Below are 17,593 nucleotides of genomic sequence, written 5' to 3'. Positions count from 1 at the left end.
TATAATAGAGAGTACCAGAGGGATTTGTTCATTGTCACAGACCTTCAGAGATGAATTTCTGCAACAATTTGCTGAAGCACATAGACAACAAGAGGCGTTTATGACTGCATGTGATCCAGAGATAAGAGATGTGCCAGATCTGAAGCATCTGAAATAAGAAGCAGTGGGAAGCAGAAGCATCCTTGTGTTTCAAGACAATTATACACAGTGTTTATCCACAGAATTCAGGCAGCAAACGCTTAAAATAACGTTTCAAAAGGAAGCAGTTTGAAACATGCTTTTAAAAGACATTTTTAAACCTTATCTGTGGTCCAGTAACAGCAGATGCTTGTTAAAAGAGTGTATCTAAAAGTCAGATAACTTTGCCATTTTCTTGGTCACAGACTAGACTGTGGAAAAGAGAATTTTCACTTCTTCATGTAAGCATAAGGCTCTCTGCTGGGACAGGCAGCTCCAAAGTGCCTTGGAGTGTTCTGCTTAATGTTCTGTGCATGGGGAGCCTTCTAATCAGGTGTTGCTTAGGTGCAATGGGACAAGTTGTGCTATGAACAACCAATGTAATGACACCTAGCTTTCAGTGGCTCCCTCCCACGTTTTTTTTTTTTTGGTTTCATGTTGACTGATAAAAGATGATCTTGCAAGTCTTTCTCTGTATGATGACTTAGATTATCTCTCCCTGTTTGTGTTGTAGGCACAGGAGCACAAAAGTAATTTCAAGGGACCAGACATCACACATAAATATTAGTCCTTAAGTTTCATGTCTTTGGGAAGCCACTCTAAATGCAGTATTTGCAATTATCTTTGTGTGTCAGGAGGAATGCTTGTAGTAACTCCATCAGAGTATATGTTCACACTTGTATATAACATAAAGCTATTAAAATAATTGATAAGCCCCAGCAAGTTAAAAGGCTGCTAAGTTAGAAAACAAATGCCAAATTAAGATTATTGAATCTAAATTAACATTTCCTTCTCTTTGGTAGTTATAATGTTCCATGTTACATGAGAAGCCAGGTGTACAATAAGCAAACTGCAGAGAAATGAAATGCTCAGTACACTCCATGTCTTAAAGCTGGGTTAAAAAAAAAAAAAACAAAAACAAAAACACAAATAGTGTGTTAAAACCCTGCACCTGAATTAAGTTCCTGTGTTCCAAAGTTTTATGAGTATCCTATGCTGAAAGTGTAGAAGTGCATTAGAGAGGCCATGAAATCTCCATCCCTGGGGATATTCAGACCTCAGGTGGACAAATCCCTGAACAGCTTGGTCTATGCTGGTTGTTCTTTGAACAGAGATAGGACCAGATGACCTGCAGAGAGTCCCTCCTGATCTAAATAGATCTGTGATCTATGACCACATCTATAACCAGAAGAACTGTGCTATAAAGTATAGGTATTGTGTGCTTTAAATTACCCAAGATTATCTCTTTGTCAAGCAGTCCAAACCATTAGGATGAGAGGAAATGGCCTCAAATTGCTAAGAGAGAGGTTTTGGTTGGATATTAGGAAAAAAATTCTTTCCTGTAAGAGCGGTCAGGCATTGGGACAGGCTGCCCAGGGAATTGCTGGAGTTACTGTCCCTGGAGGTGTTCAAGAGGGCATGGTGGTGTTGCCTTGATAGTTGCAGCTGAGAGATCCAAAATGATTCCATGATTCTATTCTGTGATTCTCTGAAATTTTCTTAGTGTTGATTAGATCCAAACATTATTTATCACAATTCTTTAAAATCTGTACATGGTCCACCTAATAGCCAGGCTGGTTGGCAATTCTTTGGTTATCTATAAGAATGAAAAATTTGAACAAGCCTCAATTTTACTCAGTCTCACTCCTGAGAAAGGGCAGAGCTCTATTATTTTCCCAGTATCTAGAAGATGAGGTTGAAAATGGTGTGTTGAATGACAGACAATCTAAAGCAAAACAGCACTTCTAAGAGAAAAATCCCACATAGGTTGCTCCTGAATTTTGAAAATGAGATTGTCATTCATGACAAAGGATGGTTTGTTCTTTATTTGTTTCGGAAGGGATGGGTTAGTGTAGAGTTTAAAATATTATCTGCTTATTCAAAAAGTGACACAGGATAGAAGTGTGCAGAAAACGGTTTCCTGAGCTGGAAAAATAGTTCATCACAACTTAATCAGTGCAGTTTGGAGAAAAGACAACAAAACAAGAACAGGTCTTGAAATACTTGAGAGAAAAGGGTGGATGATTTAACAGGAGGAAATAGCCCTCAGCTATGACAGGTGGGGAATTGTGTGGTGCCTCTGTCACCTTTCACACATATGCCGTGCCATGGGTCTGTGGAATTAAATTAGCAAACACTGAGAATTGAATTGTGAACAGCTAGAGGATAGCTACAACAGGCATTAGGAAAAAAAAAACATTTGTAGATCCTAAGGTTTATTAGATGATGGAATAATTTGTCAAGGGAAGTTTTCAAGCACAAACATTAGATAGGAGTATCAATGGTAGGTCAAACTTTATTATACAAGATCCTCCAGTGTTACAGCAGGGGAAATGTAGATTGCAGTCCTAGCACATAAGGTCTTATGAATACCAAAAAAGGGAGCAATGTAAACAAAGTAGTGGATAGAAGGAGTCAAAGCATGCACTCCAATATTCACATCAGATATATGAACAACAAGTTTGGCAACCACCAGTGAAGAGATGCTGCTTAAGCATGAGTGCTTCTCCTGTGCACTGTATCCCAAATCAACCCCCCTAAAAAAAAAAATCCAAGAAACAAAGAAATTAGCAATTTAAAATAGTCTGCCAGTGAGGGCATTGAATGATTATGAACCATGTCTTGGAATGTCACAAAATATATTGCTAGAGGCTGCTGTTATGACCAACACTCCCTTTCCCCCCTTATTTTCTAAAAATACTGCAAAATAATCTCTCTCTATATATAGGTTTATTTTCTTGAGCTTATATGTATAGGTTTATTTTTTTGAGACTAAATTCAAAGTGTTACAGAATCCACTGCCTGCTTCAGTTAGACTTTGCTGTTTACTAAGTTATATATAAATAACCATTTGAATACACAGCTCTGCACTTCTCACAGGAGGTTGATATCTCTTGATATTGAAGTATTCCCCATGTGAACCATAAGGAGAGATCCAGATTAGTCTCAAATTCAAATGTCAGATCTAGCAACTGTTTTTGTTTTTTTTTTTTTACTCTCAGATACAGATTTATTCTTTTCTTGGTGTTACTAAGTGTTCACCAGGTTCCTCTAGACTCTGACAGTGAAAAGGAAGATTTCATTTTTAATTCTGTTTTATATGTGACATTTTTGTTCATGCACACTGTGTTTATAGTCTGGTTCTGTCTTGGGTGGAACAAACTAAGTGTATCTCAGTTGATGGTGGAATTACTAATGCCCTGTTTCTCTCTCCCTCCCTGCAGTATGCTGTCTGGCTGGTCCTTTGGGTTACATGGAACGTGTTTGTTATCTGCTTCTATTTGGAGGCTGGGGACCTTTCAAAGGTAATTTACTACTGGATACATTTAAGCCATCAGCAGTTTGTTAACATGTCTCACTCTAAAGGCTGTGTTCTGTTTGACTCATGCACTTAGTGTTACTGGAATGAGGGTAGTATGGTGGAAATTTGGAATATTCTGGCTATGCCTCACTCTAAAGGCTGTGTTCTGTTTGACTCATCCACTTAGTGCTACTGGAATGAGGGCAGTATGGTGGAAATTTGGAATATTCTGGCTATGCCTCACTCTAAAGGCTGTGTTCTGTTTGACTCATCCACTTAGTGTTACTGGAATGAGGGTAGTATGGTGGAAATTTGGAATATTCTGGCTATGCCTCACTCCAAAGGCTGTGTTCTATTTGACTCATCCACTTAGTGTTACTGGAATGAGGGTAGTATGGTGGAAATTTGGAATATTCTGGATATGTTGGAAATCTTTAGCCAATAATGAACATATACCTTCCCTTGCCCACAACAGCAGTGGTATACTTGTTTTAAGGAAAAAAAAAAAAAAACCACAAACTCTTGCCCAGTTAAGTATGCAATGCAAGTTTCACCTCTATGAGAGATATTGATGATGTCACTGTTATGAAAGATTAGCTTTTCAAGGGTAAAGAAGTATTTTTTTGGTGCCATTAAGCTTGCTGGTGCTTAGCTGGATTCCTTTCAGGGGTCTTGTGTCACAGCATAACAATTGCAAATGGAGGAGGGAACCTTTCATGAAATGAAAGTGTAAGCTGAGGTGGCAAATAGATTGGCATTTGGCTGCAGCAGTGTCTCTTAACTTGTACTTCTGGTAGGCATGTTATTATTGAGCATTACACACAGTCAAAATCCATAGGAAAAAACAGATTTTCCTAAGAATGACATATTTTTAGGGTTTTATTGATACTGTAAGTGATAACACATCGAGTGGCAGTTGGTAATGGACTCAAGCCAGTATCTCCAACCAAACTTCCTACTTTCTAAGGCATGCCCAGAAGGTTGGCAATTTGTGGGATGAAAGATTAGCAGTGGTGACAACTTTTTTGTTAATGAGCTTCAACTGAGTCTAAATATTGTTGAGTTATGCTCAGTGTTGTGAACTGACCATCAAGGAGAATCCTATGTGAAGAGATCACATTATCTTCTTGACTCAGCTATTTAATTGTTGATTAAAAGGAGTTTAGCCCAACTGTAAATTACAGATGTAATTCTCTGATCCTTTGTGAGCCACTGATGTGTTATGATGCAGAAAGTTAAATGCAATTACAAAGAGAAGAAATGAGGCAAAGATGCTTCCTTACCTGTATTTTCTCTCAAATCACCCTCAAAGTATAAAAAGTACTAGAGGCTGGGTTATTTCATCCCCACACACTCTGTTTTTTTTTTCAAGAGATGCTGATTTTGAAAGGATTAGAATTTCATTTCCTGATGGTGTAATTTTCTGCAGGTAAAACATTACACTTTCTCAGGTTTATACCTTCAGACAGTCCCAATCTCATTAAAAGCTTGGCAAAAAAAAAAACCATAGTAACTAAAAGAAATTGCATATAGTATCTTTTCTTTGGTTAAAATGTTTCCTGAGTGTTTCTAACACCTGTTGTACAATACTCAACCCAATCCACCCTGTTTCCACCTGCTTGTTTCAGCCACCTGCATTCCTAAACTTGTAAGTGTTAGGATGCTCATCATTGTGAAGGGGGACAGGAAGGAAGAAAGGAGAAGCAGTTGCTTGAGCACTGTGTTTTCATGGGTATAAAAACTGCTGAAGAACACTAGTCAGTGCTGGTTGCAATAAGGATGGACCATACCCAATATCTAAACCTGCAACTTTTTTTCTGAAGTCTAGGGCTGTGTTGTCCAGAGTCTTTCCCAACTGACCATATGGTTCAGACTTATATTTGGAAGCAGTTACAAATAATACCTCTAAAGAGGTTCCAGTGATATGATCTGACTTGAAATACACAGTAGAGGACATTTCTTCCACTTCAGCTGGTTTTCAAACCAACAGCATTGGTAAAGAGAGGGAGAAAGGGTAAGGGTTTTAGAAGTAGACACAGATTCGCTTGAGACGTCACTCTCCTTTTCCCTTTTCCTTTTCCTTTTCCTTTCCCCTTTCCCCTTTCCCCTTTCCCCTTTCCCCTTTCCCCTTTCCCCTTTCCCCTTTCCCCTTTCCCCTTTCCCCTTTCCCCTTTCCCCTTTCCCTTTTCACTGCTAATGGTACATCAAAGCTTCCCCACATGATCAAAGCTTCCGCAAGATTTAGGTCCTATGGATATATGTCTAATGGAAAGATATCCAACTGTATGGATGGATAAAACTTCTCCTCTGGTTCTAGACCTTTCAGAGGCTCCAACTGTTTTACAGTTGTAGGCATTCTACAAAATGGAGCATTTTGAGTTTTATGTCTGAGTCACATTCATATGTCTTGCACTGAATCTTCTTTATCATTTATATTTTCACCTGGAAATAACTGCAGCTTCAAATCTTTAATGACACTCTTGTGTATTTCTGTGTGTTTGGAATGGCACGTAGAACCTTGAAAAAAAGCTCTGGGTCTGAAGCAGTTCTAAAGGGACAATAAAAAATAACCTTTAGGTAAGTACCAAGGGGATGCCTCTGAGGTTGTAAAGCACAAGAGAGAATCCTGCACAGCATGGCTTTAGGAATTGATAGGTTAAAATTACAGCCTAATAATAGTTCAGCTGGGTATAGTTTATTTTTATACATATAATTTATAGCTTTCTACCAAGTAGAAGAAAGACTTTCCAAAAAGTTTTGAGAAGAGCTTTTATTCTATGTATACACACATCCAATTTTTTCCATCATTACCTGCTGATACAATGGGGAGGACATATTTCAGTTGTTAATATTCCTTATTGCAACAGCCTTGCTAGCCTCATCCTTAATTTAATTGTGGGGGCAGAGGTCATAACATTCTTACAGCTTCTCCTTATTACACTGAAACAAGCCTGCAAAGACTCAGAACTTTTAGAACAAGGTAATCATCTCTGAGGAGACTGAAGAGTCTCAAGGATCATTAGTGAACAGCCATGCAAATCTATCTGCATTACTCACCATTAGAATCATATAGATCTCATGGAAAATGGCATCACACAGTATTTGCTGTCCTGGAGGCACAGATGTCTCTGCTGAAACTCTTTCATAGCAATGTTTATGGCTTTGTAACAGAAGTTGGTAACGAAGAGGAAGGGCAGTCACTTGTTCTTAGCCTTGGTTGTTTTGTAGATCTGTGAACCCACCTAGAAACTCCATTTCTCTGACTTCCTTTTCAGTATTACTCTTCAGTAATATCTAATTAGTCTGTGTCTTCTTTTGCCAAGCTCAGTATAAGTAGGGCTTTAAGGTTTCAGGAGTGGTAATATTTATTTTGGCCTGTGGCTAAACAAATGTAGCATAGGAAAAGCATAACCTCTTGTCTTGAATGAGCCACCTCTGAAGTACACTAGCGAAACAAAAAGGAAAGCATAAAGGAAAGCACCTCTGAAAAAAATGTGATCCTGCAGTGCTTAAATACATCAAGAAAAAACGCAAGGAACTGGATCCAGCTATCTCAGAAAAAAAAAGAAAAAAGAAAAGAAAAAATAAAGAGCCCCCCAAAACTTTATAGTCTGTTTATCCTTTTTTCACTCTCTTCTTCAGAAAAGTAAAACCTGTTTAATTCTATGAGATTCAGCTGCAACCTCTGAATAAAGACCCTCAGTAGAAATGTAATGAAAAAACAGCAACTTCGCTTCGAGGCATTTCAAAGCTTCCCCTAATGCTGTCTAAGAATGCACAAACAGAACAGGGACTACCAAACTCCCTTTTTTTGCTTTCAAAATGCATAGTCAGTTTTTGCTGCTCAAAATCCATGGCTGAGGTTGCATTGGTGCCATCATGCATGTAGGAGTGTAGAGATGTTACTGCTAGTTACTGCAGTCAGGATAGAGCCTGGACTTGGGGTGCTGAATGAGGGGGACTGTATTACTCTATATATTCTTTATTATTATTATTATTATTATTATTATTATTATTATTATTATTATTATTATTATTATTATTATTATTATTATTCCTGTTGTCTTCCCATTCTTTTATTGTTCTGTTAAACTTTCCATATCTCAACCCATGAGGTTGTGCATTTCACTCCTGGTTTTCCTTCCCATCCCACTGGAGGGTGGGAGTGCATGGGGCTCAGTTGCCAGCTGAGTCTAAACCATGGCAAGTCTGTCTAATACTACGTGAATGTGATCAAAAAAACACTTGTTAAAATTTTGTTTTAACTCTCAAAATTGACCTAGTTTCTATTTGTGTGACGTTTTTGACGTCTCTTATTTTTATCTCATAACATAGAAAGGTTACACTTAAAATATTAAATCATAAGGTTGTACTTATATGTCTTTTGACACAAAAATTAGGTGTTTGAAATCAAATGCTCCAGCAGCAAGAAACAGCAGAATTAAGGTTGCTTGCATAAGCATAATTTAGCTCTCTATACATTCATTTTTATATAGCTTTAATTATGCTATCACAGCTGTATTTTTTTCCCTTTTTCATGATTTTTCCCCTAATCTCTGTAGAGCATGGCCTATTTTAGAGACGTGTCAGGTTTGGGAATTGAGGGAGGCTGCCATCCTGGCTCTTACAGCAGTTAGAAAAAGCTTAGTAAAAGGATAAGGTAAAAAAAGAAAAATAAAATTGTGCTTTTCTTACTATCTGTGGCCATTATTTTCTCCTCATTGGCCATTATATAATTAATTTCTAGACCCCATGCAGGTAAATCCTGTACTCCACTTTGCTCTGAACACATGTAGAAGAATAATATAAAGGTTTATGCACAGAGCCATGATACCTAAGAGCCCTGTAGCAGAATGTGTGCAGTATGTACATAGCTCACCACTGTGTGGTTCAAGTGCAGTTCTTCATGATTTTAGCACTCATTCTACAGATCCCAGTTGCAAGCTACTGTCCTGCAAAAAAATAAACAAACAAAACACAAAAAAACCCCAACCAACAACAACAAAACCCACAAAGAAACAAAAAAAGAGTTGCTATTTGCATTCAGATGAGTTGACTTCCTTTCCTGTATTGTCCTGGAACTTTTTGGAAGCTAGAGGAAGGCACCAAAATGGCATTGCTAGGGAATCCTGGGGAGAGAGACAGAACTAGGAGTGCAGAGGAACTATTGGAGAAATGAAGGTTTAATGAGAGAGTGTGCTGTTGTTTTATTTATTATCTTCAAGTGTTGCCCACTCTGTAGCTGAAATACAAGTTTGATTGTGTTCCACGTCATGAAAGCTGAGTGGTAAAGGCAAATGTAAGAAATCATGGACTTGGGATTCCCCACCTGCCAATGTGTGCTGTGATTGGAATCAGTTTATGTACTCAAGTTCATAGCAAAGTAAGGCCAGACAGAACTTCAGGATATGGCTAGTCCATTCTGCCACCTCCAGCCAGATTCAGCAACCAGCCTGGACTATGGAAGAGCATCTGATGCAAAGATGTTAAGGAATAAATGAGCAGTTTAGAAATCCACCCACAGCTGACATTCATGCATTAGCAACTTTTCCTTGCTGGAAAGTCTTCCTTTCCCTTGCTGACGTGAGATGTTAGCTCAGGATTAGCCAGATATGGCTGATTTTTAGTGGCTGTAGTGTAGTCCATCCTCTCTCTTTTTCTTTTCCATTGGATGACACTAATGGGAAGAGGCAGAGTCAGCAATGGTCCTGCCAACAGAGAAATTAACGTCAGCCCTGTGTTGCTGGTGGGAGTAAATGGAAGGGCTGAGAGGAAAGGCAGAGCCCATGTTTCCTCCTGCCATTCTCATTTGTTCTCACTGTCTTATCCAGAAAATTCCTAAGGACCAACCAGAGCAGGCATCTTGTAGTGTTTTTCCACTTGAATATATCAACACTGGCAAGCACACATCCACCTATGTGTCTTACTGTCACATACCACTGCTTGGATTGATACCTAGTTGCTCTGAAATGCAATTTATATCCGTATGCAAATTATCTGCAATAATGCAAATTACTTCAGGATATGATTTGCATAGCTTGTCACTCAAGATGCTTAAAGAACATGCTGGCTATGTGTGAGTGCAGAACGTTTTGTGCCGCTCACACACTCTGATTTTAAAGGGACAGTTTGATATCTTAGAGGAAGCTGGTGGAAAAAGAAAACAAAAGAAATGGTTCATTCATCTTCAGCATAACTCAGTTGGAATAAAGCAATGGAGTTAGCAAGTAGATTGAAGTAATACCAGTTGCACATTCATTCTACACTGCTCTGTGTCCATTAGGATAATTGTTATGCTCTTTTGATTCCATATTTAATAATTATTTTGTTAAGGCAGTGGTTGTTTACAGTTAAATGTTAATGTTGCACATACTCTAACAAAACAACAGTTTTGGAACATACTACCTACTTTAGGATGTTGTTTTAACAGATGTCCCGTTAAGATAACAGAGAAATTAAATTAGGTTTCAACTCAAAGCATCTGGTTAACTTTGTAGGTAAATGCCTTTGAGCAGTAAATCTGACCAGGGTTTTCAGATAAATAGCTGTCAGAATGTTTTAAGTAAATGACTTAATTTTTTTCAGTTCTATTACTCAGGGCAGATTTGACATGCTTGATCATATATCTAACAGATGAAAATTGAAAATAGTGCTGGCAACCAGCAGTGTTAGGTTATTCTGAGGGTTATGTCATGGGTAGATACTATTAAGCATGCTTATGGTTTAAGATTATTTAGGTTTGCAGCAATTGTTAAACCTCAAGATCTTTACCAGCTAGAAGATAACTTTTCATAAAATTTAACCTGTTTAATTATTGTAGATGTAGCATATGGTGGAAAGCATTTAGGTAAAGGGGGATTTTTCTGATCTTTTTAATGGTGAAGCAAATTGTGCTGGGAAATCAAAGTATACAAAAACATGAAATATTGTCTAGATTTTGCTCGTTGCATGGAGTTTATCCTTTAAAATTGTGGCATATAAATTACGTTGAGTTCCTGTGTAATCTGCATATTGATTTATACATGCACACTTTTCCCAGAATCTAATTCTTATGCACTATAGAAGGACCACATGAAAATGAGTAAGCATAGTGACTGATCAGATGATAATACCATCTGATCATTTCCATATGTGTGTACTGTGTAAATATCATGTATGTCTGTACGTAGGTGTGAAGTGCCCCAGTTATGCTATTAAAATCAATAAGCAGATATTTTAGCATATGCCTGACAACTGCATGTATTACAGTTGCATGATGGCTTTAATATATATATATATATATATATATAAATATACATAGACAGTGCCATGGATATTCCTGCAAGTCTTTCAAATGCTACAGCCAAGATACTGCAGAAAAAACAAACAAACAAATACATATTTATGAGATTACTTGTTAATATTTATTAATTATATTGCAGTACCATCTAGTGGCCCCAATTTGATATCAGGGTGTCATTAGACTATGAGCCTTAAACACACATAACATAAAGCCTTATCTAAATGGTGCATAGTCTTTGTATGTGATGAAATTCTTTACAGTAAGGGTGGTGAGACACTGGAACAGGTTGTCCAGGGAGGTTGTAGATGCCCCTTCCCTGAGGGCATCCACAAGGTCAGGTTGGATGAGGCCTTGAGCAACCAGACCTAATGGAAGCTGTCCCTGCCTATGGCAGGGGGCTTGGAACTAGATGATCTTTAAGGTCTCTTCCAACCCAAACCATTCTATGAATCTTTGAATATATGAAACAGAAAAAGAAGCAGAATCCAACAAACAGGGGGCCTCCATGGAGAATGCAAACCAATCTTATGTCTTTGAAATTCCTCATGAAGTCCAGGTTTTCTCAGCTTTCACATCAAGATTTTGCAGTGTTTTTCATCTTGGTGAGCCTGGACAGGCAGGTGCCACAGAGCCCTGATTTTGACTGGGCAGCATTTTCTGATCTCCCTCTGAACTGAAATAATTTCTGAAGACTACTACTGCATCTTCCCAGTTGTTTAAGGCACTTTCCAGTGAAGCAGATGCTCAGATGCATGTTTGCAGTGACAGCTCTTCTGGGGAGCTGTCTGTGCCTTTTGTGGGTAGGACATTTCCACGGGTGTGTAAATCAGGCTCTGGAATCCAGTTATGGACAAGGGCTAAAGGGTTCTTTATCACAGCTGAAAGCTGGGGAGTCTGCCAGAGCACTCACTCATCTTTTGTGAAAGCATGAAAACATAGGAAAATATATTCTGCTTTTTTAGAACTGAGATAAATTTCACTTTGCCATTTCTCATGGTGTCAGCTTTTTATTTGTTCTTTTTGAATACACATGCAATACTTGAAGATAGTCCTTAACAATTTGTTGCTGTAAATGAGGGTGCTATGGCTAGCCTATACTTTCTCAACAATTGCCTTTCCTCTAAATATAAATCAATAATTGACCTTCTGTTTATAATATATCAGATAACATCCATCTTGTGAACCAGTGGTCTATCAGGCATTTCAAGGTGACATGAAGCCCATAGAGTTTCCAAGGAGCTTTGTCTTACCTGGAATTTCTGAAGGAAATAATTTTGATTCTTATGTCATTGAAAAATATTCCAGTAGGAAATAAAAATTCTGTATTGCCTTCAGCATCTTTTCACATATGAATAAGCAATTACTGAAGCTGGGAAAGCAACCTGAGCTCTGAAGCACTCTCCCTTTTCAGTCCTGTTTGATATTGTCCTCATCCCAGTGTGAGTGCAGCCAACAAGCAGTGCAGTGTGACCTTTCCCACACTCCTTTCTCACCACTGCAGTGGTAGCAAGGAGCTCACAGTCCTTGAGGCCATGCACTGGTGATGGCTGTGGTGGCTGATCATCTCTTACAGTAGGTCATCTCTTCTAATGCTTCATATTTGCAGTTGTCTTTCTGCTGGGAGCTCCCACTGGCCACTGAAACAATTGAACATTCATGATCTTAAGGTATGACTTAAGCCACTCCTGGCAGCCACATAAAATATATTACAGAATCATAGAATCAACCAGGTTGGAAAAGACCTCAGAGATAATCAAGTCCAACCTATCACCTAACACCACCTGACAGCTAAACCATGGCTCCAAATGCCACATCCAATCTTTTGTTGAACATCTCCAGGGATGGTGACTCCACCACCTCCCTGGGCAGCACATCCCATGGCCAATTCCTCTTTCTGGGAAGAACTTTCTCCTCACCTCCAGCCTTAACTTTCCCTGGCACAGCTTGAGACTGTGTCCTCTTGTTCTGGTTGCCTGGGAGAGGAGACCAACCCCCACCTGGCTACAACCTCCTTTCAGGTAGTTGTAGAGAGCAATAAGGTCTCCCCTGAGCCTCCTCTTCTTCTTACACACTCGCTCAAGATTGCACTTAAGCAGGTGAGCAGCTCCTAGAGAAGACACCAATAAAAGCTGAGGAGGCAGTAATGAGTTTAAACTGTCTCAAGTATTTCTGAGTGAAAGTCTGCCCTAGTCACAGAGCCATGCTGTGCTTTCTACATCCCAAGAGAATTTCCACTCACTAAATAAATCTCCTCAACATTTAAAGAGATCTTTCTAGAAACATGATGGAATGCAACTCTTTGGGGTGCAAAAGAAATTTATTTCCCCTCCTGGAAAATTGCCACCTCGGATCTGTAGAATTAATTATAAATATTAGTAATTTTTTTTCTTGTCGTTTTCTTGCTCTCTCATTCCAATGAAAAGAATATTTCAACAACTGCTACTGAAAGGCAGCAATCTGTAGTGGATGGATAAGTGAATTAACTAATGTCAGCTTTGATAACTCTGTGGAATTTGATGATGGATTTTTATTAATTGCCCATAATAAATCAGAAACATCATTCTCTGGCAAAACCTCATCGAGTTCAGTGCTGTCACACTGCAGCTGACACCACACTCTCAACTTGCTTTGTTGATTCCATATGCTCAGAAAGAAGGACTAGCTATGAAAAATATTTGGTCTCCTTTTCTAGCAACCCACTAAACTGGATGATTACCTTTGTGAATTTATCCCCAGAGTCTGAGCCTACTCTAGTATTGATGTTTCCAAAACTTGCTGCTGCTATTTCAATGACATTAATTTTAGGGGGCATCCTATCTATTCAGGAGTAGACTGCTGTACTGTGGCATTATATCCCACTTATCAGACTACCACAAACAGCTATTTGAGTAGAAATTGGATTCTGTGTTTTGAGGGTAGGATTTGATTGATTAAATAACCTTATGAATTGAACAAAAGTGTGGTTTTATTGTGGGTTTCTTTCTAAAAGGCAGTTCTTCAGCAGGCCACAGTGAAACTTGAGCTGTTTTTCTTCCACTCTACAATAGTTGACTAATTCAGCCATAATGAGGTGATCAGTAACGTGCTGTGTCTGAGTATCTCACTGGTATCTTTAAACTGCCAATGAACCCTTTTATAGGAAAGCTGCTGTTTGCAGTGTAGAGGGAGAATAAGATCAGAGTGCTCACCAAAAAAAATAAAAAGAATAGTTCTTTCTCTATAGGTAATTTAGACATATTTCAGTATCCAGATGAAGGGGGGGGGAAAATAAGTTGTTGGATTTGTCAGGCTTCTGACTATATCTTAGCAGTGAATGGCTCAGCTTAGCTATGTAAAGGTCCCATCCATGACTTCCAAGCAGAACACAGAGAGTGTTGGGGGTTGGAAGGAACCTCCAAAGATCAGCAAGTCCAAAAGTCCTAAGAAAGCAGGATGTCCTAGATTAGGTCACACAGGAATGCACCCAGGTGGGGTTTGAAAGTTTCCAGAGAAGGAGACTCCACAACCTCTCTGGGTAGCCTGTTCCAGCGTTCCAACACCCTCACCATGAAGAAGTGTCTCCTCATGTTGAGGTCTCTGTTTTCCTCTTTCTCCCTTTTCTTGACAGTTCTATATTTGTCACTCCCCTTTTCCTCACAGAACATACCAAACATTGTAATTCTGTACTTCACTGCCAAGTGTAACCAAATTCACCTCATTCATACTATTCCTACAGATGTTCCTCAAACCCAAATACACAACAGTGGAGATTGATTTACATTTGGTGGCGAAGTTGAGCTGTTGGAAGATGTTTCTTTGTCTTGAAGTTTGACCTCAGGAAATTTTTAAAATTCTCCTTAGTAGAATATTCAATATCATATTCAGCATCGTTCAGCCATGGTCCCTGGAGGTGTTCAAGAAACGTGTGGACATGGCACTTTGGGACATGGTTTAATGGCCCTGGAGGTGTTCAAGAAACATGTGGACATGGCACTTTGGGACATAGTTTAATGGCCATGATGGCTTTAGGTTGAAGGTTGGACTCAGTGATCTTAAAGGTCTCTTCCAACCAAAACAATTGTATAAGTCTATGTTCATGTAGGTGTGTTTCTTTTTTTCAGACACCACATATGACATCATAATGTAGATGTTAATGAAACATTAAATGTGTTGCAGGTATAATTTAGATAATACACACTACCAAATCTATTTGCATAAGAATAATGGAACAGTCTGCCAAGAGAGGTGCTGGAGTCTCCATCTCTGGAGTCATTCCAAACCTGCCTGGACACCATCCTGTGCAACCTACTCTAGGTGATTTTAGTATGGCAGTGGGGTTGGACTGGATGATCTCCAGAGGTCTCTTCCAACTGCTATTATTCTGTGATTCTGTGAATAGTGTAAAAACTGATACTGTGGGTTCTCCAAAGGGTATCCATGAACATCAGCATCTACCCAACTGCAGGAATTCTTCCACTGGAGAAGCTTCTCCTTAAGCCTAAGGAACTAACCATTCACTTTCAATGAGGAAGAAACACATACACATATATATTATTTGATCAGTGTTTTCCATTTCCTTTGATAGCACATATAAGCCATTCTGTGAATACTTTTTCTTTCATATTGTATTTTAAATTTTTGTTCTTATAGGCATGAATGCTAATAAAGAAATAAGGAAAAAAAGAGAAGAAACTGCTGTTCTTAAATCTTGTTTATTTTGCTCCTTTTGGTTTCATCAGATGTTTACTTGTCTTAGGGTGCCCTGGTTTATGTTGTGCAAAAATATCCCAGCTTCTTTTAGCTGTTCTGTCTTGGAATAGTTCCTATCCTACTTGCCAAATACTATCAGTGCCTTTGTGAGTGGTTTAAAGTATTTCAATCACAGAAGCAGTTTCAGCTCAGCACAAGAATTGTACAATGAAGCATAATTGATATAGAATGGGAAAGCTCTTGAGCTTCTAACTGTGCATTTTTCATGGTTGACAAACAATAAAGGGGTTCAAAGCATGAGATGCTTCCTAAAACTACAACTTCTGGTGTTGTGTTTGCCTTCCTGAGTGCTGTAATTTTAATTTTTAATAAAGGAAAAAGTTATGAGCCTAGACAGCTGTTTGGAAGAAAAGGTTACAGGAGTGCTTAGTAACAACAGACTATGATACTATGTAATTAGGTTTTTTTCTCTTCATTAGCATATACAACCTGCTACAGGAATGAGAATATAATGATAATTGCCAGACTCTTGGGTTTTTACACTTTGGAAATAGTGTAAAGTACAAATCTGAAGTAATTGGGATTCTTTCAAGAAATGTTTCTCCCCACATAGTGAAGTCAGGAGCTTGTAACAGACTATGGAAACATAATTTTGATGTTACGTTTCTGGCAAAGCATCTCCAGGAGATAATAGTACTTATCCAGATTCAGGTCTCAAAGTGAAAATGACTGTAGCAGTCTTTAACTTATCATTAAAAGATGTTTGTCAGTGTCACAGCATGTAGCATTAATGATAGATTCTGTAGTGGAGTGTTGCCTCTCTGTCAAAAATCACTGAAGAGACTAAAGTTTACTGAGAGACTTTATATGGGGAATTTGTTTGATTTTTTTGTACCCATTCTGTTTAGCTTTAGGCAATGTTTTCAGTTGTTTTTCACAGGCTCAAAAATACATCTGTTAGAAAGAACATATAAAAAGAAATAGATTTTTTTTTTAACTGATACCATTGTGTGCTGTGTTAGGCAGCACTCCCTTGTGTCCTATCATAAAGAGGCATGCTCTCAGAGTTGATAAGTATCAAGTACTGTCTCTTCCATGTCTCAGACAAGAGGCAGTGCAAAATATTACAAGCATAAGTGGAAAATTGCAAATAAGTAGAGTGTAATTTCACATATAACTTAGGCCTTCAATAACCCAAACTCTAAATTTTTTTTTCAAATTATATTCACATAATCTGCTGTTTATTTAAGATGGTAGGTTATAGGCATGAAAACATGAACTGAAGGAAAGCAGCAAGCCACTGTGAGTCCAGATAGGTGATGAAATGTTTTTGTCTCCTCAGCAGAACAAAGCACTGTGTGCTGCCACTCCTCTGTCCATCTGACATGCCCCTCCCCATGTGTAATTCATAGAATCTTAGAATGGTTTGGGTTGGAAGGGTCCTCCAAAGGTCATCTACTCCAACGTCCACCCTCCACTGGATCAGGTTATTTAGAGTTTGTCCAGCCTGACCTTGAGTATCTCCAGGAATGGGGCCTCTACTTCCTCCCTGAGCAGCCTGTTGCAGTGTTCTACCACCTTCATATTAAAGAGCCTGTTCTTAACATCCAATCTAAATCTGCTCCTCTCTCATTTCAAACCATTGCCCCTCATCCTATCACTGCAGGCCTTTGCAAACAGTCCCTCTCCAGCCTTCTTGTAGCCCCCTTCAGGTACTGAAAGGCTGCTATTAGGTCTCCCTGGAGCTTTCTCTTCTCCAGACTGAAAAAACCCAGCTTCCTCAGCCTATCCTCAAAGGTTTTCCAGCTCCCTGATCATTTCCGTGGCCCTCCTCTGGACCTGCTCCATCAGGTTCATGTCCTTCTGCATTGAGCTCTGTAGAGCTGGACACAGTACTCCAGGCAAGAGCAAAGTGGCAGAATCTTGATCTGCTGGCCACACTTCTTTCGATGCAAATTCTTCAGTGTCTCTCACTTCTTTTTATGCTTCCACTGTTCTCCTAGACACCTACCTTGCAGGTGGTTATGGGCTGAAACGCTCTTTGGAGATCCATGCTTCTCTGTCTAGACTGCCAGCATGGCTCAGAGTAGATACCCGACTTGCAGACAGCTAAAATTAAATGAGCTGAATCCAACCTTGAGTGC

At 38.9% G+C, this 17,593-nt stretch overlaps 1 protein-coding gene across 1 annotated transcript in view; it reads left to right on the top strand.

Annotated features, from left to right (window-relative positions):
• NKAIN2 (sodium/potassium transporting ATPase interacting 2) overlaps positions 1-17,593 on the top strand; it is a 514,075-nt gene that overhangs the window by 266,737 nt on the left and 229,745 nt on the right. Inside the window, exon 3 of the mRNA XM_054393087.1 lies at positions 3,402-3,482. Coding sequence (XP_054249062.1) covers positions 3,402-3,482 — 81 coding nt within the window. The remainder of the gene's footprint in view (positions 1-3,401; positions 3,483-17,593) is intronic.

Source organism: Indicator indicator, chromosome 27 (genome assembly GCF_027791375.1).
Source record: "Indicator indicator isolate 239-I01 chromosome 27, UM_Iind_1.1, whole genome shotgun sequence".
Taxonomy (NCBI): Eukaryota; Metazoa; Chordata; class Aves; order Piciformes; family Indicatoridae; genus Indicator; species Indicator indicator.
The sequence above is the reverse complement of the archived record's forward strand: the minus strand, read 5'-3'. Positions and strand labels throughout refer to the sequence as shown.